The following is a 27,479-nucleotide window of genomic DNA, read 5'->3' on the forward strand; positions in this document are numbered from 1 at the left end:
GGGGTTGAAAAAGAAGATTTGTATGTGTTATGTATATTTTGTGTACAAGTGCTATGCTTTCCTTTAACCTATTTGTGATATTGTCTGGAATTCAAAGGAAATGGGTGCTTGCTGAAGTAGAAACAGACTTACATTTTCATTTGCAATGGCAAAATTTCCTTAGCTTCAAGACCTGCTCATTGAAATATGAATGAATAAAATTTAAGTAGATAAATCATAAAATATTTTTAATTCTTAATGGCATAAAAGAAGCCTGAAAAAAAGGGAAAAATATTATGGAAATAGTTCTGTGACCATGTGAAGGGGACTAACTGCTCTTACATTCAGAGATACCCGACTAGTTCCATGACATTGCTCAGGTAAATGGTACATTCTGCCATTTCAGCATCCACCTTGCAGGAATGTACCACTGGGGTTTTTTTCCTTAATTTCTCTCCACATGTATGCACATACAACCCAGCCTGCATACCCAGAGACATGGGTATGTTCATCTATAGGAAATTTTTGCTTTATTATAGCTTCACCATTGTATTCTTCATAAGGAGAGAACGTGCACTCCACAAAGTTTTTCATGCCATCTTGTGGCACAGCTAAGAAGTGAGATTGTTGAAAGCATCATGCTTTAATGCATGGATTGGCAGTTTGCTGTTGTTTCTTAGTCTGGTTGCTTTAATATTGATCTATATAGCTAATGTTCTGGGATTTGCAATCTAAAAACTGCAATGCAAGTTGCAGTTCTAGCTCTGGAACTGGCTGGTTGGAAACTATGTGTGAACTGTAGTGTGGTGTGTTTGTTTGTGAGTGAAAGAAAAATAATCTGAAAGTGCTGATTTTTGTGTGAGAAACGCAGTTTGTCATGCTAAAGGAGCTACTAAAATGAGACATTAAGTTGAGACAGCTGTGTTGTGCAAAATTAAGCTACAGTTGTTGGTATAAGCCCATAAGCCCTCCTCATGGGAAATTATACCGTTTTGGCAAAATAGTGCAATCATAGTGTTGTATAAGTGATTTATATGATTTGTCCTAGTTGGGATAGTTGATCTGAGATCACAATGGAGCCTGTTTTTAAAAAGAGAGGCTTTGGAAACAGTAAATACAGAGTTGTGTTTATGTGGTTGGAAAACTGGGAGAGATTCAAAAAACTGTTTAGGCAAGTTAGACTTTAAAACTCTGCTAAGCAAATTTCAAGCACAAAAGGCAAACTTTTCGCAAAGAGAAACACACACATGTACATAGACAGTTGAGAAGTTCAACACACTAGCTGAGCAACTATTGAGATCACTGGAGATAGGGATGCTGAATAGCTCTCAGGAGATACTCAAAACTTTGGATTTCGTTTTGTAGACCTGTGGATACAGGATCTCAGGACTGTTTATATGACTAGTGATTGCAGGAGTAGGGAGTTACAGGGTGGAAAAGGGATTCCAGATAAGCCTAGACATATGGACAGGAAAATGGCCCAGACAGCCAAAAGGCCTCCAGCCATCTTCAGAGATCCCTTACTAGAACAGTTTTGCAGCCTGCATTATTAACAGTAAAAGAAAAATTAATCTAACTCCAAGCAGAAACACAATGAAACATATTTACATTCATTAACTCCCTGCTGCTTTTCCTCTCCTTTAGACAACATCATCAAGAGGATATTTAATATCTTGAAGTTCACTTGGGTCCTTTTCCTCGCAACACTAGACAGTTTTACAGCTTGGCTTAATTCCATCTCAAGAGAACACATCGATATCTCCACCGTACTAAGAATTGAGCGCTGTATGCTGACCAGGGAGATTAAGAAGGTAATAGCACCTTTGGTCTTTTTTTGTCTGCTAATGCTATTTCCAGCTCAGTGAAAAATGAAAAGTTGTCCTTTCAGATCATTGTGTTAAGGCAAAAGATTATAAAAATCTCACTTATACATACATTTTAAGACTAGGTTTGGACTGTCTTACTGCTTGCTGTTTTATAAATATAGATATATATTTATAAACCAGAATATATTATTATCTGGACACAAAACAAATTACTGGAGAAGTAATTATTTGAGAGATGGATATAAGTGTGGATCTGAGAGGACAGGATAGATTCAAATAGAGAGGAGAAGGCATAGCATTTTAAACAGCTCAAAAACTAGGTCAGTTTGCATAATTCGGTCTTTTTGTAGACCAATTTGTCTTGGAAATGACTGACAACATGCAGGCATGATTTTCTTCACTCCTCATGAAGCCACTAGTTCTCCACAAATTAGTTATATATTAGTAAAACCCATTGTTATCAAAGATTAATGTTGATAGTGTAACTGGAAATGTATTTGGGTCTTCAAAATGCAAGTAGGTGATACCTTGAAGATGGATAAAGCTCTCATTTTAAGCACAGGTATTTTCAGATATGTCACTAGCTACTCAACTGTTTTTGGATCCTGGCATAGAAGCCTCGTTTTTAGTTCTTTCCGTTTTTTGCCAAAAGCTGCAGACTGTATCAGAGATTAACAGGTTGAAAAGGTCAACAGCACATTAGTACTCTTGTCCTTGATAACGCCCCTCATATTGCCCAGCGCTGTTGACATCTGCTGGCACAGTCTGGCCAGGAGGCACTGTGCACATAGAGAGGGCTGGTTCAGTGTTAGTGTTTAGTTGTTGTTATGTCCCTCAAGGTGTCCAGAAGTAAACAGATAATATTAATAGAAAATAAATAAATAAATAAAACCACAGTAAAAGAGTTGTGGCATATTCAAAGTAAATCCTTCTTTGGAATATGTCCCACTTTATGGCAATGGATGGTTTAGGGCACCCTAAACCAGAAATTACATCTGGATCATTATATTGAATAGTACCAGAAATAGAAATAGATATAGAAATCTATATTCTTGAAGTTTAGCTAATCCCTTTAAAACCTGTTTTTACTGTTGGCTTCCAGGAGATCCTGGAATGTGGAGTTCTGTGGTGCCATTCCATATGATGTATTTAAGAGTGCTTCCTCTTGTTCATTTTAACACACTTACTGATCATTCTGGGCTCTCCTGTAGCTCAGAGATGTATTCCATTTTCTTCTACTATTCTTTATTGTATAAATTTGCATGGAGTCCTCTCCTCAGTCAATCTCTTCCAAGTTAAAAAGTCCTTTTTTTTTAAGCCTGTCTTCACATGGAATCCATCCACTGCCTCTGATCTTCTTTATTGCCTTTTTTTCATACAATTTCCAGTTTTAATGTGACCTTTAATATGACAGGATGACCAGAACTACACACTGTTTTCAAGGTGTGGGTGAATCATGCTTTTATACATGAGTATGATGTGTTTTCTTTTGCTTTCCTACTAAGATCTAAATGTCAAGCTCCTTTGAATTTTGGTGAATACTGCCTATTTTCAGGGAACTATAAGCTCTGAGAACAAGACCTTTAAGGCCACCAAAAGCTGACATAAAGCCTGTCATTATGTATATACAGTTTAGGTTATTTTTCTCATTACATTTCTTGCCATTTTTTACCAAGTCCTTCAGTTTTATCAAGTTATTTAGTAGTACTTCAATCAAGTTTACACTTCAAAATCCCAGATATTTTTTTTTCATTTGCAAACTTTATCACGTAGTTATTTTTCTCCTCACACAGACATATTTCTTAATATGCTGGACATTAAAATTCCATGAGGAAACATTCAATAACCTTCTTCCTTTGTAAAGAAAAAATATTTGCTTATGCCCTTTGCCTCTCATCTTTCAATGGAGGATAAATATAAGAGATAGATGTAGCCTGCTTTATTTCACAACTGCTGAATTTCCTGCAAATATCACTCAGGATCACTCTTGAAACCAGGATTTAAGGATTGGTATTACCTTCTCTTTCCCTGGCATTGTTTCATCCATTGGTTCCTGTAGAGCTCTTGGGTGAGCACCTTCCATCAGACTTGTCTTTTTTAATATAATTACTCCATTCATTTTCTGGGATTCAAGTTATCACACTGACTTTTTTTTTTAAGCAAAAAGGGTGCAAAAACATGCAGTCTTTCCTTGTCTTATTGCTGTAACTCCCTTAGATTTCTTTATGCCTTGATCAACTGTTGATACTCTGGCTTTGTTGCAGCTGATTCTTACAATATTTGTGAAGATGTTTTTGGTCAAGAGGATTTTCTCATTTTCGCAAGTTATTCTTCAGTTATTCTTTTGGTCTGGTTTGGTTAATTTTACATTTAACTCTAGAAAGTTCAGTATCATTCACTTCTTGGAGGATGTTTTCTTGCTTTATCCTCCTGATCTTTTCAACTCTAATGACTTGTATGTGCATGTGCATGCATGCATGCAGGATCTTTCATGTAATTTAAAATTAACTTGAATTACTGTTTGTTATTATTCCAGTGATAAATTCTGTAATCTTCCTTAATATTTAGCAGGCAGTAACGCACTCATGGTTTGATGGTCAAAAATCAAGCCTTCATGCTATAAGTTTTCCAATATTAATTAGCTCAAGTACACACACAGAAACTGTGATAATCCTGGGAACAGTAAATTTACTTATTTTGTTATACTTTATGGTTTTTGACCCATAGCACCTTTTTCTCAAGCTATCTTTCTATAAAATTTGTAGTGTGATAGTACAGCACTGTAGTGATACACTTTGCTACTTCTCACCTCAGCTTCATTTAGTTTTTCCTATTCTTTGTTCCAAATAAATGGGGTTTTTTAAAATTTATTTATTTAAATTTCATACTCTCAGCAACTTGATGCTATTTTGGCTACATTAAAGTCCATGTGTCCTTCAATTAGACTGATATATCTTGCTTAAATTCTAAATCTTCTGGTACTAGGGGCCCTTCAATGAATTTCACTCTCATCAATAGCTTCAGATTTTTTTCTAGGATCTTTCCTATGAAACATTGGTACCTATGATCATCAGAATCATCAATTCTTCCATAGCATTCCCAAGTCTCTGCAACAGCTCCATGCCTGTCATTTCTGTCCAAAAAAGGAGACTCTCGCTGCAGCTATCATGGTGACATGTTTCTTTGTTCCATGTGGAGTTGGAGACAGATAACTTCATATATTTAGTTCCTTCCAGCTTAGAATTGAATCCTCCATCAGTTGTAGGGTATTTTTACTGTCAGGGCTCTTGTCCTTTATTGCAGGCCTACAGTTAGTCTAGGATGTAGTGTGTGCCATAATTTCAGAGGCAGGCTGTCAAAATGGTGCAAGCATTTATTACTGCAGAAGCAACCCAGCCTGTATACAAACAAGCCTAATTAGAAAGTTGAGTTTCAGATTTTGTTCTTAAGATTATATTTTGAAAAAAAAATCAGATTTTCATAATTTTTAGATTTGAGACAGTGTAGAGGACCAGAGTTGAAATAATAGTAACTAATAATATTAGTAAGGGAAATACAGGCACTATTTTATACTACTTTTATTATTTTAGATGGAAAAGGTCCTTACATAGGGCTTCATTATAAGTTAGAAAAATGACTGTTCAAGAATAGCAGTCTTCTCTTTTGGAGTATCTTCTGAAGTCAATGTAACTGCTAGGGAATGAGTTGGATGTGTTTCTGTCTAAGAACAGACTATGCAATTTTCAGTTTTATTATGACACATCTTTAGAATTATAATTGCAATATCATAGCCAGAAGGACTTGATTCCGTGCCCAGATCCGAGCTGTCAGTTAATAAAACCATCCTTTCATAAACTTACTAGATCTTGAAGTCACAGAGAAAGACTAAAGGTCTGTATCCATGCCTCATCAATAAATTCTTATTCTGGGACACTAATGAAAATCTGGATCAGTTTGTACACGAGTTGTTTCTCTTCTTTCTGTTTAAAAAAGTTGCTACTGATGGCTAATAAGACAAATGATTGTTCTTAGAGTCAGCCAAACTATCTAAGATAAATATCTCCAGGTTTGCAAGACTACAGGTTGAGAAATGGGCCGAGTTGGCTGTATGTAGCCTGAAATCCCTTGCATTGCTCTGATTTTGCTTGAAAACCCAGTCCTTTTTGCCATGGTAATAAATCAGAATCTGACCTGGACTTTGAAAAGGAAATACTAGTGTGAGGTTATTATTTAATAGGAAGCTCTTTGCACAGTTCTTAATCTGTTCCTTGCCAAATGGCAGAAGCAATAAGTTCCTTGAAGAAAACACCTTCCCCCCCAGCCATCTACCTCCACCTCTATTTTCTTCCACAGGGAAACGTTCCAACACGGGAGAGCATCCACATGTATTACCAGAACCACATGTTGAAACTCTCTAAGGAGTCAGGACTGGACTCAATTGATAAAAATCCAGATCAAGCTTCTGGTTTGCACGCATCTGAACGAATGGACAGTTTAGATTCAGCAGCTTCTCGTGACAGTATCTCCAGGTATTGATTTAAATTTATTTTGTGGAGGATAGAGGGATCCTGCAGTAGATGTAATTTTAGGTAATGTCTAAGTACTGATGACATTTCTAATCAATGTTGAATCATCTTATTGATTTATTCATATAATTTTAATAGCAAAAACTCTGCTGTATGTTAGTATTACTTCATAACGGTGGACTCAGTTGTTGCCTTAGCTCCCTTTCCACTGCATGACTACCCAACTGCTTTCTGTTTCTTCTAGAATTAGGAGTTATTGACAAGGGTTCTGATCTTGTAAAAAGTAATGGAAAGTAAGAGTCTACTGAGGATGCTGATGGAATACTGTTTTAAGAATTCAGGTGTAGAGTTTAGAGAACAGTCATTCATTGTGAATATTTTGTCATTGTAAAATAAATTGCTGTCTGTTACCCACAAATCAAAAAACTCTTTGCATTGAGAGAGATTCTAGATTTGATACAACAAAATCCCCTGATCATCCGAAGAGCCTGATTTCTGAACTGCTATGATTATAGTCCAGCAGAGCTACACACTTAGTGGACTCATACTAGTTCAGGAAAACCACCTTCCTCATTCTTTTCTGAAGACTAATGCCATCAAGTCTGTTGCCAAAATTATTGAACACTCCTGTTGCTTCACACATACAGAGGCACACACATTCACTTCCTGCTTTTACAGAGACAGCCTGTTCTCACTGTGTCCCTGGTGGTTTTGACTTTTAAAAGGCTACAGAAATTGCCCAACGTGAGAGGGAGAAGAGAGGGCTTTGGAAATCAAGCTGTTTCATAATCCATTGCATTCTGATGTCCTCAGTTCTTCTGTGAGGTGTGGCAGTATTATATTGTGTTTGATACTCCCAGCAAACTCGGTAGCTTCTGTGTACAATAAATTTATGCTTAGCTTTTACTAATGACATATGGGTAGATGTTAGCAGACTGAAAATAATGAGGGCTTGTCTTCCTTTCTGATGTTATTGAAAAGCAAGTGTAAGAGAGTGCCTGTGAGCACTATGCTTCATCAAAATAGTCACAAATTGCTCCCCAGTGTGAGCACTGGCCTTTGAGAGGTTCACTCCAGTAAAAACATGAAACCCAAGCAAATCTTTCTTGGTGGTTAGGTACCCAACTAAGCAACACATTTATGTTTTGCCTCAAAGTTTTACAGGAGTCAGACGATGTGAGAAAAATGTAAAGCTAAATTCTATTACCAGATCATTTTGAGAGACTTGGATATCTGCAGGGCAGAATCTAACTCCACAAAGTTCAGTCCCATCTAAAGAAAGAATAGTAATATCTGTCATCCTGCTTTCAGAAAATATTTTTTGGTCTGCTTGCTATAGGTAGAAGTTATCATTATTATACAACCATGTTAGCAAGAACTTTAACAAGAAGAAAAGTAAAGACAGTTCAAAAGGGAAGACAATTCCAAATTTCCAAGAAAAGAAAGCCAAATCTCGTGATTTTAATTTCTTCTGCCTTGTCAATGAGATGGTATCCAATGTTGAGCTCCACTTAGGTCTTTTTTTTCAGAATAACTATTCATTTGTTGTTTTAAGCAGAACTAAACATTTAAAATCTCTTTTCAAACTCAGAGAATTCAGTGAGTCCATCAAGCTGCTTTGCAACAGAAAAACTTAAATCTTTCACATGTTGCTGTCATCTCTGTTTCCTCATAAGATGACACAGAATCTATCAACAAAGGAAGAGAGAAGGCAGTATTATGACTGATTTATCTAATCTCAAATTCTCTTTTTGGTCATGAACAATCATATATTCTTGAACTGATAGTATATACAAATTGTATACATCTCCTATGATAATAACAACTTGTAATTAGAGGAAGTAAAAATTAGTCTTTTGAATGAATGATGACATCTGTTTATTTGGGTACCCTTGCATGTCTCCTGCTGGGATTAAAAAAGTACCGATGAGCTTCAGAAATGTGAAATGGTTTAAACTTATTATTGAAATACCTTTTTTTTTTTCAATTGTCTAAACAAGAGAAGGTGGCATTTTACATTTCAAAGTAATTTCCAGTAAATGTAAAAGCACGTAATTAAACTTAAAGCATCCCTATGATCATTGATCTAGGATTGCAGTGGAAAACTTTTGGGAAGGGGCAGAAGGTTTCTAACCACCTTTCTGGTTATCCTTTTGATGCCTTACAAAGAATTCTATAGTGGACTTTAAGCCATGAACAAGATGGGCATGACTGGAAGCACACGGTGCTGCAGAAGCACAGAAGTTGTTCCATTACAATAATACGTATTCCTCAGTATTCAGGACAAGAATTACTGTAGGCATCTGCTCTGTGCTCTAAACACTGGATTTCTAGAGAGAATGACCATCCTGAGCTGTTTCAGGAACCATACATTTCTTGTGCACTTCAGGGCTGAGCCCTTTATATCCTATCCAAGGGTATTGTTCTTACCCTAGATAAAGCTTTAAAAGAAGTTTTGCAGAGTATCATTTGTAGGATTTTCTCTTCTACTAGGACTGTCATGTATTCACAGTCATTTTTCTATACAGTAGCTAGAGATGTAATGAAGTATTCATAATGTAATGGGTTCTCAATTGTAAACACTCATGTATCATAAAGGCAACTGCAAAGTTCATATAGACAAGGAGGAGAAGAGTCTGGTGTTGACCCGGAACAAGTACTTTTAGGAGCAGCACCAGAAAGGATCAGGAGCTGACGTGGTAGAACATTCACTGCTGTTTGTTTCCATTTGACTGATGAACTGCTTATTAGGTTAACAGCTTATAAATTTCAGTATCATGGTTGGGAAGTTACTAAAACCAGTTCACAGCCTTTATGGGACTTTGCCTACAATTAGGGAAGCAGCTAGATAATGGTCCTAAGTCAGATTTCTGGATATCCAAGGTTTTGTTTCTAGTTCAGTTTGTATTAATTTTTGTCCATCACAGATATAACATATTCAGTTCCCAACTCTACTTGCATGCAGGCTTTTATAGAAGCTGCAGGTCAGAGCCCTGTAAGAGTGAGTCAGGGTGTTTACAGACACCATTTTTCATCTGTGCTTCACTCACAAGGTGGGAGAATAGGACTTGAGGGAGGAAATACTGGAGAAGTAACATTTGCCATGTGAGACAGGAGAAAGGATGAAAAGAAAGTCCCTGTTTGGGTTTGAGTCTGGATCTGGGTCTGATTTAGGAGCATGAATGTCAGGAAATGTTTGGGATCTTTGCTTGCAGGTATGGGGAGTGCAGCAGTTCATAAAGGTAATGCCAGCCAATAACTAGCCCATTAACAGAGAAAAAACAAACAAACAAACAGGTAAATTTGAATTTGTAAGTCACTTAAACTAATAAACTCTCTGTGAGGCTAAATTTGTTTAGCAAAAAAGGAAGTCATAAAGTAAGAAAATGCCCACTGAAGATAAAACCATCTCTGCTATATATATACCCATTTGAAATGGATATTTGATCAGCTTTATATAAAAAGCTTGATCTCAGGGCTTTTAATGAACAATTCAATTTAAAATACATAGTCCTTGAATGATTTCAAGAAGCTAATGCTTTTCAAGGTCTTCAAGGACACAAATTTGAATAGTCACTTGGGAAGATATGCTTGGATTAAGTTTATGTGACAGTCAATGACTCAGTCAATATCAGATTTGCCAAGTGTAAATCTTTCCACTTTGTTGGTGTTCTCATTTCCTCCATGTTCAGTAGCATGTTCCTAAAGAAGTGCATAAGAATATACAGACCTTGCTACAAGTGTCATCTCATACATATCTCTTCACATTCAAGGATACGGAGCAGCTGCACCAGTGTTCTGATGATTCATCCTTCATATAAAACAGCTTTAATCCAAATTATTGAAGGGACTTTGTATATGCAAATGTTTTTATCTATTGATATTAATAGATGGTTTTTCATTCAATTTTTCTGGGGGACCCAGGTCAGAATTTAGGTGTTTTAAAGGGCAGATGATATGTTTCTTATTGAAAATTGATGAACAGGCACGTACTACTTTGATTTCAACAGCTGCTCTGCTTAAGTCCCTTGGAAGGTTACTTTTGAACTATGCCTGCATTTAAAATATTTTGACACCTAACTAAGAGGTGTTGCTCATGAAGAGAATAAACTCAGCCCTAGAGATGTAAAATAGCATGTGGATAACACTGTAGCACACAGACAGAAGGCAATTGCAAAAATAATCTACTTGGTGCCATCTCCCTATATTTTAGCACCAAAACCTCACTGCTAGTACAACAGCCTGGCTGTACTCAACAGGTGTATATGCAAAAGGAAACTACCTCCCTTATGATGCCCTGGAGTCAGTAACAAGGAGCTTCGACTGATTTCCATGTTACTGAATCAGATCCCTAGGCTGGATCTGCTGTTCCTATGGGAAGCAGTATTTGCTGCTTCATCAAAACGCTGCACCTTGCAGGTTTTATCTCGAGGATGCTTGTGTGCTTTTGCTTGCATACAGAAATAATGAAGTCACTTGTAATGTATCTTGAGTAAATGAACTGGCAGTTCAGAGGTGCCCCTGCATTTAACACTGTATTTTAAGGAAGTTATTTCATTATACCTTTGGTATCTTGGTGAAACTTTTCTTCTGTTTAAAGTATGCTTTCAGCCTCAGCCCATTCTGTCAAAAGAGACCATCTGTGAGTGTAGGCCAAAGAATAACTGCTTCTTCGCTCACAGTATTTAATGGTTTCCTTAATAATTTTAAAGTGTCACTTGATACCAGCAGATTGTTTTATTTCCTTCAGTCTTGCAAGACCAAAGTTAGCACAAAAAATGCCATTGCACATCCCTTCTGATCTCTTTCTGATTTCTCTGTGCCCTTGGACAAATATGATGTGTGCCAAGGAAGCAAATCTCCTGCTGCTTCTGCTACTCAGGTGTAATACAGATAGGCTTAAAATAAGAAAAGTAGAGTGTACATCCTGCATTTTGGGGTCCTTTTTTCTCTTATTCAATTTGAGACTCAAGACAGGTCACTACAAGTGTTAAAGCACCAGATCCCTCAACTTACTTCATAGACATCTGTTTTTCAAAGATTTTTCCAGAATAAGTAATTCTTTTACCTACCATATGTCATTAATGTGTTTGCTTCTTTCCTGTTTCTATATGCTTGTATTTAATTATGTACTTTCTTTCTTGTAACTCATCCAATTCTTCTTTTCTCCAGTAACACATAAATGCTCAACGTATGGTGTACGCCTCACATGTCCTGTCATATTTGATATGTGAAAGGAGATAAGGGTTTATTATATCTGTTTGTTCTTTTGAAATGTGCATGTTACCAAGTTTTTAAGTTGCAATTGAAATAAATCTTCTAGAAAGAATCATCAAGGCTTACTACTAAACATCAAAATAAAAAGCCATCCTGTGCACAGCAGGTTATATTTGGCATGTATCTACTGGCTAAGTAACATATCCGATTTGGCTCTTTGGTTTGGAAAGAGGATTAGCCAATGTCTGACAGATATTTTTTCTATTTGCGGAATATGAGCTTATTCAGTTTCAAGGGCTCTTTTAGGAAATTGGCTTGTACTTGTGTAAAAAAAGTTCAGCACAGCATATCATTAATAAAACAGAGTTTGTACAGAGGAGGTAACTTCCCAAAACATTTTGTGGAATTTGGAAATTTCAGAGGGGAACAAAGAAAATGAAACCTCCTCACATATGTAAGTTGTTGCCCCTGGGAAGCATGTAGATCATTGTGTCTCTCCAAATAGTGAATAGATTAGCTGTTAGCTTTCTGTAGCCACCATTTGAACATGGCCATGAACAATCTGTGCATAGAAACGGTGACTGTAAACAAATCCTTATCTTCTCTCTGAACCTTTTTTCTCTGTGTCAGTGTTTTGCTGCATGGCGAGCATATTTGTTTACTGAACCATGTGTATAGTAATATCATTTGTATTTAACACTATCTTTGTAACTGTTTGCGCTGCTAGCTGCTACACTGAAGCAACCATGCTGTTCTCAAGGCAGTCAACACTTGATGATTTAGATGGACCAGACACTGTTCCTAAAACAAGTGAGCGTGCTCGACCTAGGCTTCGTAAAATGCAGAGCATGGATATGTCCTCCTCATCAGCTGACAGTGGCAGTATAGTGTCAAGGTGCTTAACTCATGCATGCTTTGTTCACTCATTTACCCTTTCCATTGTACTTACTGCAGTGTACATAAAATTTGTGTTTGCAGATGTGTGGTGTACAGAGTGGTTTGCATGGTTAATGGAAGCTTTACTCCCTTCTGTGTTGTGGCACGATTCTCAGGTTCAAAGTCAGGGTCATATCCTAGGACTCATTTGCTATTGCACTTCTTATTCTGTTTTGGTTTGATTTGTTTTTCATCCTCAATTAAGGTATTTTTACAAGTCATTCAATTACGTTACCCTGGTTGTCTAAAACCAGGCTGAAGTCTGTATTTATTCAGCTAAAAAAGAGTCTTGATTTCTTGATGAATGTTCTTATTATAATTGGAAGCTGGAAGTGAAGTTTCTTGGCTAATCAGTTATCCTAAATATGGACTTAGATGTCTAATTTTAGAAACTAAGATAGGCAAAAGTTCACTCTGCTCTTCCAATTTTTTGTTTTCTCCATAAAGGAAAGATTGATAAATATGTTTTGATTACTTTACCATTGATTTACAGTCTGTTAAGTGTTGGAATCAAGAAAGGAAAAATAGCTATGAAAAGACAGCCCATAATATTAATATCCAGTGCAAGAGATAAGTGTTCAGATCCATTCTCTCACTTTTTAGCAAGTAAAATCCAGGGGTTTATATAACATTGGGAAATAGTGTTTCAACTGCAATTATAAATGTTATAAATATTATGGCATATTCGATCATTCCTTTTCAGTGTTTAAGGTGTTTTGCAATTTTTTTGGTGTGAATCAGTTTTGAAATTATGGGGATTTATGGTTTTGTGCATTTTAACAAGGATGAGTGCTACCGTAGGTCATCAAAACACACCTCCTAGTAAGTGTTACATGTTCTAATCAAAAGACTGATAGAAATAAAGTGATCTGATATAGCCACAATATTTTCTGACCTGTGGAGAAGGACTGAAATGGAGATTGAAAAGAGAAAGAAGAGTGATGTTTGAGGGGAGAGATGAACAAATTCTTGTGAGAGATTAAAAGGGTGAAAGCAAAGCCAATTTGTTGGGTTTTTTTTTAAATTATGGTGTCCAGATTCCCATCTGGAGTCATCAAGTCATGCATGAGTTTACATCAACTGAGGCTGTTGCAGAGCACAGAGCATTAAGAGAGAAAGTGATTCTGAATGTGCAAAGCTGAGAATATGGTGAACAAGCAGAGAACTAAACAGAGTGAATAAGAACAGTCAAAAATAGGTACATAAAGAAGAAAAGCAGGGAGGTCAGGAAAAAATGAAGACTGTACTGAAGAATGTAGGGCAATCTAAAGGTAAGCAAGATACTCTGTAACTGGAAGATGTTTGTCATCTAGGTTGTATTTCTCCATGTTAGCAGTTTATTTGTTTTTTTTATTTGGACTCAGAGTTAATGTGTGTGTGCAGCTCGTGTTCCATTTGTATAAAGCACCCATATGGTGGTTGTTAAAAGCACTGTATTTAGAAGGAACCCTATGGCTACATGTCATTCACGATGGAGCATGCTTTAAATAGATGTAATAGTAAATCCTGATTCTGGTCAGAAAGTGTTTGAACTGCTTTTGGAAAGTTAGTGTAGTGTTTCTTAATAATGATATTAATTTACCCTTCGCTAGTGTGAAAAGATAGTGAATCACTGTGAGTCAATCAGGGGGCAGATGGACCCAGATGGTCCATCTGTGTAAGAGGAGATCATGGTGTTATATTTTCTGCCAGATTATATGAACTTTGAAGGCCTGGGAATGTGATGGCGTTGCTCAGCTGTCTACATAAAGGTACTATTAATAAAGTTTTCTTGGTGGTGAGCGTTGTAAGCTTCAACTCTCTCTCTTTATTCATCCCCAACAGTGAACCTACACAGGTTACCATGCTCTATTCTCGTCAGGGAACCACAGAAACCATTGAGGAGGTAGAAGGGGAGCATGAAGAGGAGGGAGCTCATTCTACATCCAGACTGGATGAAGACGAGGTGGAAGATTATAGCCTGGGTTCAGAAGGAGCTGTGTATACTCCTGATACCGATGTGCCATTGTACTCCACTGTGGATAGCAATGCAGAAGCTCCACCTTCCTATAGTAAAGCTGTCAGCTTTGAACACCTTCCCTTTGGCTCCCCAGATGACTCAGCTGGTAAGAGCATCATGATGGTGAGCCCAGACGACAATCGGATGGACAAACTTAACGATACAATTCTCCCTCCATTGACGCACGAGCTAACAGCTAGTGAGCTGCTTCTGAACAAGTAAGGACCTTCAACATGGAAAGAATGTTGGTCCCAGTCTCTGAAGTTTTGTCATTACTTTGGAGGTTCTGTCTCAGAGCTAGCCTACAGTTTCTCATACAGACCTTGCACTGTTTGCTTTAAGAGAAGATTGTTTCCTGTGCAGTTGTTCTAATTGCAGACTTCTAAAATAATTTAAAATCATGTTGGAAAGAATCTCTGCTTTCTCTCCAAATACTTTACCTAATTGTTCCAATTAGCATTGGATTTCTGTGCTGCAGTTGTCACAGGGTCAAGGACCTTTCTAAATATTCCTTGTGAGAGGGTTTTTCTTCTCCAGGCAGCCATGATTTCAAATAAGTTTCCTCCAGGGCTATCTGGGAAAATGTTTCTCCTTTAATTATTTTGGATTACTGTAAGGAAAACTCTGACCTTTGTCAGTTTCTGTTTAAGGCAATAGGAGCTGAAGGTTATGTAGAGAGACCACCTTGCTAAATACTTTTGTAAGGGTATAGGATGCTTCCCAGTTTGTCTCTTAGACATTGTGCTCAGTAGCACAGACAGCATTGAGGTGGGCATGATGCTACTGCTCTTCTTTCTCTGCTTTCTAGCTTGACTCAGCGAGGGGGTAACTTCCCCAAATGTTAAACCATAGAAAAGCTTTCCAGCCTGCCTGCATCTGAAGAGATGTTGTGTAGCTCTGACCTTGAAGATGCAGTGTCTTCTGTTTTTCCATAGTCATTTTGCTTTTCAGTGAGATCACTTCTCAGGCCAGGGCATTCTCTATGAAAAGCAGAGAATGATGAATGTATGTGAAAGCCACACAATGATTTATTTCTTGCTGTGTCTTATGTTTATTTGACTTAAGTAAAGGGGAAAAGATGGGACACATCTAATGCTGAAGGGCATTTATGATGTTACAGGACTGTTCATGACATATATTTCTTGATGAACCTTTGGAGTTTCTCCAAATTACTGTCTGTGTTGATAAATTACATATGAATCCAGACAGGGCTGCAGCAGTGCAATGTGGTTTACATGAGATAGGTTGGTTGGGCAACTGTTGGAAAGTAGCAGTTCTAGAAGTTCTTGGGCCAGGCCGACTCTCAAGGTAAATTGAAAAACACAGTGATTCTAGTTATTTTGCCTGAAATTCTTGTTTTCTGAGCTTAGAATCAGGCTATCTGATTACAATACCAAATCCCATCTTCTTGTTTTCTTTTTTCCATTGAACTCAGCAAGTGAATTTCATACATTTTCGACATGAAAAAATACTAACAATTTAAAGAGCAACTCTTAAGAAATTAATTCTCATTTCATTTATGGTACTCTGCTGCTCACAGGATGTTTCATGATGATGAGCTGGAGGAGTCAGAGAAGTTCTATGTTGGTCAGCCTCGAGTATTGCTTCTTATTTATGCCCTGTACAATACACTGGTGGCCCGGTCAGAAATGGTATGCTATTTTGTGATCATCCTTAACCACATGATCTCTGCCTCCGTGATAACTCTGGTGCTTCCCATCCTTATATTCCTTTGGGCCATGCTGTCTGTTCCTCGGCCAAGCAAACGTTTCTGGATGACAGCCATTGTCTACACTGAGGTATGCTGCTGATTTTGCAACCCCATGTCTAACACAGAAAAGTTAAATTTTAAGCTTAGCATGGTCTCTTTTCTGGTTTTGATCTTTATAATCAGGGCATTTGGCCCTTCACATAAGTATAAATATTTGCTAATGTCCTCAGCAATTTCTCTGGTATGAAAAGCTCTTATTCGTGTTTGTCTTTATTGAAATGAGCAATATCCTTCCTGGCATGTAAAACAGTTATTCACAAGGGCAGACCATTTGCAAACAGCAACTGTAAAACTGGTAATCAAGACAGTATACACTGCTTGTGGTATGTCAGGTTCCACTGAGCATCATTTATTGGTAAATATTGGTTGATTTTATTACCAAGGAAATGTGAACTCTTGTTCCTCTGTCACAATAAATATGCTTGTGTATCTTCTCGTAAAACTGACAAGCCAGTCATATTTCTGCCCTCTTAATGTCACAAGGCTATCAAATCTGCTGTGCTTATAAACACCCAAGTGTGTTGTACTTCCGAACAGGTGGCTATTGTCATCAAGTACTTCTTCCAGTTTGGCTTCTTTCCTTGGAATAAATATGTGGATTACACAAAAGATAAACCTTACCATCCACCCAATATTATTGGCATTGAGAAGAAAGAGGGTTATGTGCACTATGATCTTGTTCAGCTCCTTGCTTTATTCTTCCACAGATCCATTTTAAAGGTAATTTGAGTTCTTGTAGTTTCTTACGTTTAATTTTTAGTTTTAATTTTTTTTAGTCACTCGTGATACAGACAAATCACTCATTTGGATATTAGGAAAAAACTCGTCACTGAAAAGGGTTATCGGGTGTTGGAATAGGCTCCCCAGGGAAGTGATGGAGTCACCATCCTTGGAGTAACTTAAAATACATGTAGATGTGATGCTTTGAGACATGGTTTAGTGGTGGGCTTGGCAGTGTTAGGATTATAGTTGGACCAGATGATCTTAAAGGTCTTTTCCAACCTAAGTGATTCTACAATTCTGTAATATCCCAACACAATGAATTTGTCTTCGTCCTTGTGAATACATGACTGACCTTAGCAATGCCGGTGATAAATGCTGGGACAGATATACAAGGATGAAATGTTCTCTTCTTTTTTGTATTAGTGCCATGGATTATGGGATGAAGACGAGAAAGGGGACAGCTCCAGTAATAAAGAGGATACTGATGATGAGCTCTCTCTGCCAGGAGGCAGGAGGGACTCTTCTGCCTCTTTGAAATCTGTCAATCTTGCAGCTTCAGTGGAGTCCATCCATGTCCACTTCCCTGAGCAGCAGACTGCCATCAGAAGGAAGAGCTCTAGCAGCGTATCACAGCTTTCACACAGGTCAAGCTTCTCCTCACACAGATCTAAGAGAGGTAAATGTCATGACATGTTTGGGATTTGAACAGTAAACGTTAATTTCCCATATGATCATTCCTCTGAAACCTTGTGCCGGTTGCTGTGGAGATCCCACAGGCTACTGAATACTGCTGCTCCTCATTGAGGAAATAGGATATGAACCAAAGTATCTTCATGTTTGAACTCAGTCCAAGCCTTCTTAAAGTTCAAATGGAAAGCCATACTTTGTGATTCACTATGTTTTTAAATTGACATTATCCAAAAGCTGGGAAAGAACTGCTCAGTGTGGCCCAGATCCAGAATTTCTGGTTCAGCAGAGTCTCCAGCTAGAGAGAATGCAAAGCATATGTGTTTTTCATATCTACATTTGATGATACTTGAAGCGAGAAAAGGTTTTATTAGGTATATTGAAACAGATTACCTATCCTACTTTGTAAAAAGAACAGGCTTGTTCTCATCTGGACATATATATTACCATTCAAGATGGAAATCAAAAAATTGCCTTTGTCACTAGTCTTCTCTTTTTACAGTTATTGATCAAGTTTTTATCTCCCAGTGATTAAACCTTTATTGGATGCTCTCAAGATTTTATCATATTGGAACAAAAAGCATAAGAATGCATTTCAAAGCTGCTTTCAAATATGAGACATATAGAGGATGGAAGTCTGAAGATTTATTACTTTCTAGGTGTTTTATTTAAACTCTGGTTTTGAATTAGCTTCTCTTTTCCTCATTTTTTTTTCAGGAAGTACCAGTACCCGAAACAGCAGTCAGAAAGGAAGCAGTGTGTTAAGCATCAAGCAAAAATCTAAAAAAGAGCTTCTTATGGAAAAGTTTCGAGAACAAATGATCAAAGCCAAGGCCTTTACAATTAAAAAGTGAGATGTGAGGAGCTGTGTGAGTGTGGGGGGAGGTTCTGGACAGTATAGCAGTAAAACAGTATTTTAAAGAGAGAAGATTACTACCTCTGTTAATTCAAGGGAGTGAACGGGTATGTCTACACTTCATTGTATGCCGATGCTTTCACTCTAAGTCCCACCGGCTGAACATCAGACAAATCAGCAATTATTCAAATAGCATCTGCCCGATAAAAAAAGCTAAATATCCTGCATGAACTTGGTTAGCTATGTATATTTCTACTGAACAAATGCTAATACGGTGATTTAGAAGCAAACAGAATGAGAGTCTGGTGTCTGTGAAGCCCTATGAAGACTGTCAGAGTAGATCTTAGGTATCTTTAGAAAAATTAATCATATCCCACCCAGTCATTTTTTTCTTCACTACAAATTATGGTGTTGTTAAATTACATTGTGGTCTATGTTGTTTTAGGACTCTCCAGGTGTATGTGCCCATCAGACAGTTTTTCTACAATCTTATTCATCCAGACTACAGTGCAGTGACTGATGTGTATGTGCTGATGTTCCTCGCAGATACAGTGGACTTCATCATCATTGTGTTTGGATTTTGGGCTTTTGGGGTATGTCACAGAGGCATCTATCCGTATATCCTCAGTAGGATTTACATGCTGTAGATGCTAAGTATCATGTGACTGTCCTCCTTTCTTGACTATTCTATTTTCCTTTTCAGAAACACTCTGCTGCAGCAGATATCACCTCTTCATTATCAGAGGACCAGGTCCCAGAGGCCTTTTTGGTGATGGTGCTCATTCAGTTTGGTACCATGGTGGTAGATCGAGCACTGTATCTCAAAAAGACTGTCATGGGAAAGGTCATCTTCCAGGTCATCCTTGTTTTTGGAATACATTTCTGGATGTTCTTTATCTTGCCTGGAGTGACAGAAAGGTATAACCCTTATAATCACACAAAATGGGTTGAAATGTGATGCTCTACCAAGTTGTTTGTATTTTAATTTGAAATGGTTATAGCTAAGCTTTAGAATCAGGCACACAGGTTTCTTCTTGGTCTCATTTCTAAGCAGAATGTCAGGGTGCCTTCACATAGCAATAACTGGGGCCAACGTAAATTTGGTTAATAATTAATCATATAAGTATGTACAGAAATGCTCTCAACTTAGGCCAAAATGCAAGCAGGTGAAAAAGAACCTGCCTGTAACTGAGTAATTAGAGCCCTTAGCTGAGACAATGTTTGCCTCTGATTCAGTTCCCTACTCCCAAGACTGTTGCACACTGGTTTAAAAGAGTGAGTGGAAAATGCATCTCTCAGAGTAACTTGTGAACTGTGGACTTAAATCTCCTTAGACTGAGGAATGTCTAAAATCCATGTCTCTTCCAAAGAATGAAAGTTAGCTTCCCCTGCTCCTGCCACATTGCTCTGGAGGCAATGTGGAGGTGGTCATCTGTTGTGTGAAATCTTGTATCACATACCTGGTCAGGTTCACCCCTAAATATAATATTTCTCATTGCATGAGTCAAGGCAGTTACCACCTCAGTCTGCACTACAAAGGTGTTAAGGGTCCCTCTCTAGTTCTTGGTTAACTCCCCTCTTACACAGAACTTCAAATTACTTTGAATTATTTGCCTTACTCCATTGACTATACAGGGCAATTGAATGTGTCACCTGGTACATTACACTTCATCAACAGTCCAGTTATTTTACTGGAAAAAAAACCCACAAAAGAGGTGCATACTGTAAAGGAAGACTGGAAGATCTACTTTCCTCTAGAAAACAACCATTTTCTTTTTCCTCAGTGCAATAGTAATTGTGCCCCAGCTCTAAGGAAATGATTTTTTTCGAGTGAATCTCCTATCTACTGAGCATTGAGAATAGATATGAAGCTTTTGGCTTGATTTGATCACTGGAAAGGCAATGAGTTTATTTTGACTTTTCCTGTGCTTTTATGAAATTTATATCAAGTTGCTAATCTCAAATCTGCATCTAAAACCTCCCGTATTCCCTGTAAGTCAGGCTGATTCTTAGAAGCCCCTCCCTGAAAATTTCTTAAAATAGTTTTGTGGGATGTAGTTGAAAATATTGGACCATGTTTGGCTCACAAGTCTTGTCCGGCATGAAGCATTTTGTACAGTTCTGCCGTGATATTGAAATGTAATCAGAAGTGCCACGTGTTCACCAAGATGGTCAGGGGAATGAAGCACATGATGTGTGGGGAGAGGCTGAGGGAAGAGGGTTAGCTCAGTCTGGAGAAAAGAAAGTGAAGAGCTGTCTTCAACTACCTACTAAGAGAGCATTGAGAAGAAGAGAAGCTGTTTTCATAGAAGACAAGAGGCCAGAAGTTAAAACAAAAAAAAAAAAAAAAAAAAAGGAAATTCCAGTAAGATATGATGGAAGATCTTTTCACCATATTGGCAGTCAAACACTGGAGCAGGCTGGCCAGACAGGTTGTGGAATCTCCATCTTCAGAGATATTCAAAACTCAACTGGAGAGTTCCTTGAACAATTTGGAGTAATTATACCTAATTAAAGGAGAGGAGAGTGAAAAAGATTATTTCAGAGGCCACTTCAACTTAAACTCTTGTATGAGTCCATGACATTGGAGGTACCTCCATGAACATAGGGAGTTGGACTGGATGATCTCTGGAGGTCCCTTCCAACCCTTACCATTAAGTGATTCTGTAACACAAATAGCCATTAAAGCTGCCTAGATTCTGTCCAGATGGCAGCCTTCTGAAAAACCAAGAGAAGCATCTCTTACAGAGGAATGTGCTATTGAGGGCAGCCAAGGGCAGACTGACCTATGTTGGGCAGCCATGCACCTCTAGTATCTGGAGGGAGAGGGCACTGTCCCAGAGTCCTCTTTCTTCATGAATCCTATTCCCAATCTCCATCCTGTGACCCTGAGTTGATGACAGATACTGTTTAGACTTTCTCATCCAGTGTCTTTCAAATACTGTTTTAACCTTGCAGTGGGTTCAGAAACCAAGGGCTTTTTACAGGATCTCAGAAAAGGGAAACTGCCAGGAGCATAAAACATTGCAAGTTAATTTCGTAATACAAAGATACAAAGCTCATTATTTTCCTTTATCTGTCTTTTCCATTACAGGAAATTTAGCCAGAACACAGTTGCCCAGCTCTGGTATTTTGTGAAATGTGTTTATTTTGGCTTATCAGCATATCAGATACGCTGTGGATATCCAACTCGTGTTCTTGGCAACTTCCTCACAAAAAGTTATAACTATGTCAACCTATTCTTATTTCAAGGGTAAGTCCAGACCTACTGTCATCCTCCTTTCTTTTGTGACATAAAAGTCTCTTATCATGAGATGCTGGGGTTATTAATGGATTATCTTCACAGGTTCGTGGAAACAAGATGGTAACAACAATACACTTTGTATATGCCCTGTAGACCACAAAAGTTCTGTTTCAGGAATGCAAATTTCAGAAAACTCTGTCTCCCACTCTGAATCCAGAAGCTTGACATACCAATCAGCCATTTAGGCCCCTGTGGAAGAGACATTTTTAACACTTCTAAGAAATCACATCTGTGAACAGATAGGGGCTATACATTGTGCTAGAAAACAGACAATGTTATTTGCTCTGCAGTCCTAAAAAGCAGTAAGGCATCAAGTCCCAAAGAGATCTTTGAATCACATCTACAGGCTCTACCTCATCAGGTGAGAAGAATGAAGTGAAAAAGAATGCACATGAGAAATAAGACCTGTGCATTCGAAAAACTTTTCCCTTGTATATGTTTTGAGAAGTAACACACATTTGAAACACTTCAGGAGTTTGGAGAGTTACTGCAAGTAACAGGCACAGTGTCACCTCACAGTGAAAGATGATGTTAAGGAGATATACAACACCCTCCCCTAATGCTGTTACCTTGATGTTGTGATTAAGCCAGATAAAGCATATACATATTTCACAGAAAGGCTGGAATAATTTCAAGCTTTTCTCAATATTTTCAGAATGAGCATTTTGCATCCACGTAGGAAAGGTTACTGAAGAAAACTTTCTTCATATGAAATATTCTTTCTCTCTTGGCCAAGCAGAAAAGTGTGGGAATAGCAAAGGGAATGATGCACTTTGAACAGCTCCTATATGTATATTGGTTTCCTCTTAGTCCACTTTCTTCTTCTGCTTAATCATGAGTCATAATGCCCAATTCCATATGCAGCTGAGGACTGTCTGCCTAATGCAAAGACACTATGCACCGCTTGGTGTAAGGAGGTATAAAATTTCCACTATCCTGTGGAAAGGTTTTTTCTCTGCTCCTAGAACAGAGAAATTTGGGAATAGAAGACAATCTGTCTTGTACCATTTTATCAGTGGCTCAATCGCAGTTACTGAGTGTAGTGATGCAAAAGCATGTTTCATAGCCTGACAAGGAGACCTAGAGGAACATGAGCTATGGCAAAGCCATGCAATCTCAGGATATAATTGTATTTGTGTCTGCAAAATCTATCATTAAAGTATCTTTTAACAATGCTTTAATTTTCCCTCTTGTCATATGTATACTTACTATGCTAGCTTAACATCACCCCTCCATTTCTGAGTTATCTGCTGTGATCTCCCTTCAGGTTCCGCCTAGTTCCGTTTTTGACCGAGCTGAGAGCAGTAATGGACTGGGTTTGGACTGATACCACTCTCAGTCTTTCCAGCTGGATCTGTGTTGAAGATATCTATGCACATATATTCATCCTGAAATGTTGGCGAGAGTCAGAAAAAGTAAGGAAGTCCCATATGAATGAAACAGGCCTCCTCTCCTCCATGCAGAAATGCAAAGAAATAATCATAAGTCCCTAAATAGTCAGGAAATCCACCGTAAAGACTGTTTGTTAGGAACTACACCTGGTGTTTATGTTCAGAAATATTCAGACTATTGGGTACTTCATGTCGGTTGGCAGTCACCACAAGTGAAATTTCAGATGGCTTCTCTTTTGTGCCTAGCTGATTTTTCCACCTTTAATGCAAGCTCCACAAGCATGTTCCTGCTTGCTTAATTGCCTGCCTGAGTTTCAAGGGTAGGCTTGAAAGTCCTGGTATTCACACAGGCTTACTTTGTCTGCAACAACTAAACAAGTAACCCACTGAAGAGACGGGTCAGTGGAAGAAAGGGCTCGTGCCTCCGTGCTGTATGTCCCAAGGGTATCTGGTTTGTGTAACCACAGAGGGAACTCAGCTGGCTCCTTTATCTCAGAAGAGTCCTCACAGAAATGTACTGCAGGCCAGATAAACCCACCATTTGTCCAACTAAAATTTCAGCCTCTCTAAATCATTTAAGCTTCAGTTCAAATTAAACTTGCAAATTCTGGATTCTTTATAACCGCCATAAAGATTGCAACCATATGCTTGCTCATTTTGCCAATTTGAAAAAGAGACTAAGCATTCTTTAAAGAGTGACCCAACCAGGCAAAAATTGTACATCTGCAATGAGAATGGCTGTATTTTTGAGCATTACTGACGTATTTCAACTTTTATTATAATCTTTTCTCTTAATGGCAATTACTTTCCCAGTATATTACTTAGATTAACTCAGAGCTGAAGTGCACACAAATTATTTCTATTGACTTTTTCTGTATGACTTCCATTTCTGCCATGAATAGAGTGTCATCAGAGGGTTCAGGAGTCAGAGGAACAAAAATTCAGTTTTACTTTGTCCATCTAACTGATTTTTTTTTACTCTACAACAGGATCGCTCAGCGTTGTATGTAGCGTAGATCTGATGTGGAAAGATTTCCACATCTAAGCTAATATGTGCTAATGCCATGTAGCTAAATAGTTCCTCACAACTTTATGAGTGTTGTTCAAGGTACTTTGATTCTGTCTCTCTGTCACATTGAGTGAGACCTAAGTACTTTGACTGCTAGTGGCTCTCTGGGCTCTTCTGTAACATCGTTAAAGATGCCTGAACTAATCTTATACAGACAAATAATATACCCCTGGTGATCTTGATATGATATTTTAATGAAAATAGTATTCTGTAGTGCAGGACAAATGACTTGATAGACTACTTTTGAAAAGTAATTTGCTTTAAATATAGCATTATATTACAAATTCAATATTCTCCTAGGGCTTTATGGATTCATGTTGTAAAGCAAGAACAATTTCCTGGATGCCAGATTTCTGGCATGTGTTAGAGGTGCGGTGCAATACAATGCATCTTTATTTTGCACATACAGTATGCAGCGCGTGAAAGACAGGATCCTAAAACACTGTGCAGAGTTAAGTCCTGTCAGAGAATATACCAAAAAAAATGGCAGGGATTGTAAGGCATGGTGCTATTAAAGTATTCAATCACAAGGCAAATAACAGAGTGGGGATTATGGAGAACGCAGAACAGATGGGCTGTGTGATCTGCTTTGAAAAGAGAAGGGTAAAAGCAAAGTTGGTTTTGGTCTCAGAAGGTATGAAAGGGAAGGTTATTACATGAGCAGAGTCAAGTTTTTAGGAAGAGCAATAAAACCTTAAACATTATTTAAATGCAGTTGGTGTGGAATTCACTAGAAACAGGTTGGAGCAAGCCCATGAACAACTCTTAGAAATACTGTATGGGAGGTGTGAAATGAATGTGGAGGTAGTGCAATATCAGACAATCCTTGTGATCGTGTATGTCAGTTTCTGGCAAACTATTTTATTTTTTTTTCCCCTTGAAATACAATTTGCAGCATTTCAAGCCTTATGAGAGGAATTCTGTCTTAAGGAGCTTTGAGATAAAACTTTTTTGAAGGATAAGTACAAGAAAGTGGGTCACTCTCAGTATCAGTTTTTTTAACAAATTTTAACAAATTGCTGTTTTGCACTTGCTGCTATTATTTTACTTTTGGTTCCTGTGAGTTCATACTTGCACTCATTAAGACAAGAAATTTAAATTACCCTGCCCGTTTTTTCCTTCTTTGTGATTATGAAGAATCAAAACCATAGAGGTTTACAATACTTTTTCACAAGAGACACATTTGACATGAGTTCATTTTATACTTTTCTCTGTTATCACCAGAAATTCAGTGTCTGTGCAAATTTGGCTAAAAATCTCAAAATAAGCATCCTGACAATGGATGGCAAATTACCACAGAAGATGAGAAGACTTAAAATCATAATATATTCACACATCAAATTATGCCAAGTATACCTCTGCTAGAAGAGACATTACCATGTTGCTGTTTGCTTTTGCAGAGATATCCCCAGCCAAGAGGCCAGAAGAAAAAGAAAGTTGTGAAGTATGGAATGGGTGGCATGATTATCGTCTTGCTGATTTGTATTGTCTGGTTCCCACTGCTCTTCATGTCTTTAATCAAATCTGTTGCAGGCATCACCAACAAGCCTCTAGATGTATCAATCACAATAACTCTAGGAGGTTATCAGGTAAAAAAAAATAAAAATAAAAGGAAACTCTGGTTTTGCAGTATATTTCCCTGTGCTATTTCCTAATCCCTTCAATGAATTCTGCTTTATGCAAGCTCACACAAATGATCCCTTTTGCATTTGTCCATGACATCCCTGTTTGGGGTTGGACTAGATGATCTCTAAAGGTCCCTTCCAACCCCTACCATTCTATGATTCTATGATGTAAAATATTATCTTTGGTTGCAAGTTAAAACCAGAACTTACTAGCAGTGGAACATGTAGGAAATTATGCTGTATCAGCTACGTCCAGATAACTGCCTACAGGCCCACATGGTAAATTTAATAATTGAAGGTAGCTTGTTTCTTAGTGGAATAAGACCAATTCTCTTGTTGAATTGAGCACCATCGTTGTTTTGGACTGTGATGCACAGGACTCTGTGCATCTATATCCTGTGTACATAGTAGCTGATGTGAAGTAAATGTGACAAGTGCGTGTTCTTTTGTTTCCCAGCCTATTTTTACAATGAGTGCTCAACAGAGTCAGCTCAAGGATTTGAATCAGACTGGTTTCAATGCGTTTCTGGGAAGCTATAGGGGTAACACTGTAAGTGAAATGTAAAATACCTCATTACTAAAAATATATGCATGTTTCCATGGGGGCTTCTTGTGCATTTTGTTTGTGTGCTTATAAGTGGTCAGCAGCACTGTCATTGTTTGGAAGACATTTACATAAAGAGTATTTGAATGAGTAAAGGTTTGGACAAATCATTTGTCAAGACAAGGCTGGGTTATGGTAAGACTAGTCACCATTAATTGAGAGATCTTGGCACAAAATCATGGAAGTCAGGAATGTTATTGTCCCATTGCCTGAATAAAACCCTCTCTTCTAAGTGACACAAACTTTGAGGAGAGGTGATGATGCTGGTGTACTGCCAAAACAAACATACTGTGGGGACAGAAGAGTGTTGACACTTTTAAGCCCCTTCCCGTAGCGCGCACAGCTTTCACCTCCCAGTGTGCTGTCAAAAGAAGGCATGTATAGTCTAAAAAAGTTTTGACATTGAAAGTATCAAAACATAAACATTTAAACATAGTGTCAATACTTCATCGTGCAACATGCACCAAGTTCTCACAAGTTTCTACAGGAAAAAAGACTAATAACTAGTAAAAGCTGTTGCATTGTTTGATCAGATATAACTTTAAAATTATTGCTTGCTTGTAGCCAGTTCAAGAATTTACTTTTTTATATATATTAAATCCTACCAAGTAGCCCATGTATTATAACAGTAATATTGTAATCTTGATCCACTTCAGAAGTTACAGGTTTCAAGTTGCGTTATTGTTTGCAGACATCTTTCTATGTAGACAGATGTTTAACGAAAGACAGAGCAAAATTTTACCAAGTTTAAATAGACTCTGCAGAGTTTACTTGATAAACTTTTAGATTCACTTTGGCCTGCATGGCCATCATTCTTCCAACAGCAGGGTCATTTTTGTTTTGGCTTCTTAGCATATCTGTAGTTTGTTTATTCCCCTTCCCATCTGAAGCCCTAGTTGGTACATGAGGAATACTATCAGTGCAGACAGATGCACTTAAAATTAATCAAACATCTACAGTTCTGCT

At 37.8% G+C, this 27,479-nt stretch overlaps 1 protein-coding gene across 1 annotated transcript in view; it reads left to right on the top strand.

Annotated features, from left to right (window-relative positions):
* The window catches only part of PIEZO2 (piezo type mechanosensitive ion channel component 2), a 318,044-nt gene that overhangs the window by 282,243 nt on the left and 8,322 nt on the right, over positions 1-27,479 (top strand). The window contains exons 37-50 of the mRNA XM_061994704.1: positions 1,624-1,790; positions 6,159-6,334; positions 12,276-12,443; positions 14,309-14,701; positions 16,024-16,282; positions 16,792-16,974; positions 17,401-17,653; positions 18,382-18,514; positions 18,966-19,113; positions 19,224-19,438; positions 21,615-21,773; positions 23,092-23,239; positions 25,685-25,873; positions 26,367-26,459. Coding sequence (XP_061850688.1) covers positions 1,624-1,790; positions 6,159-6,334; positions 12,276-12,443; positions 14,309-14,701; positions 16,024-16,282; positions 16,792-16,974; positions 17,401-17,653; positions 18,382-18,514; positions 18,966-19,113; positions 19,224-19,438; positions 21,615-21,773; positions 23,092-23,239; positions 25,685-25,873; positions 26,367-26,459 — 2,684 coding nt within the window. The remainder of the gene's footprint in view (positions 1-1,623; positions 1,791-6,158; positions 6,335-12,275; positions 12,444-14,308; positions 14,702-16,023; positions 16,283-16,791; positions 16,975-17,400; positions 17,654-18,381; positions 18,515-18,965; positions 19,114-19,223; positions 19,439-21,614; positions 21,774-23,091; positions 23,240-25,684; positions 25,874-26,366; positions 26,460-27,479) is intronic.

The sequence above is a fragment of the Colius striatus genome, chromosome 4, assembly GCF_028858725.1.
Source record: "Colius striatus isolate bColStr4 chromosome 4, bColStr4.1.hap1, whole genome shotgun sequence".
Lineage (NCBI taxonomy): Eukaryota > Metazoa > Chordata > Aves > Coliiformes > Coliidae > Colius > Colius striatus.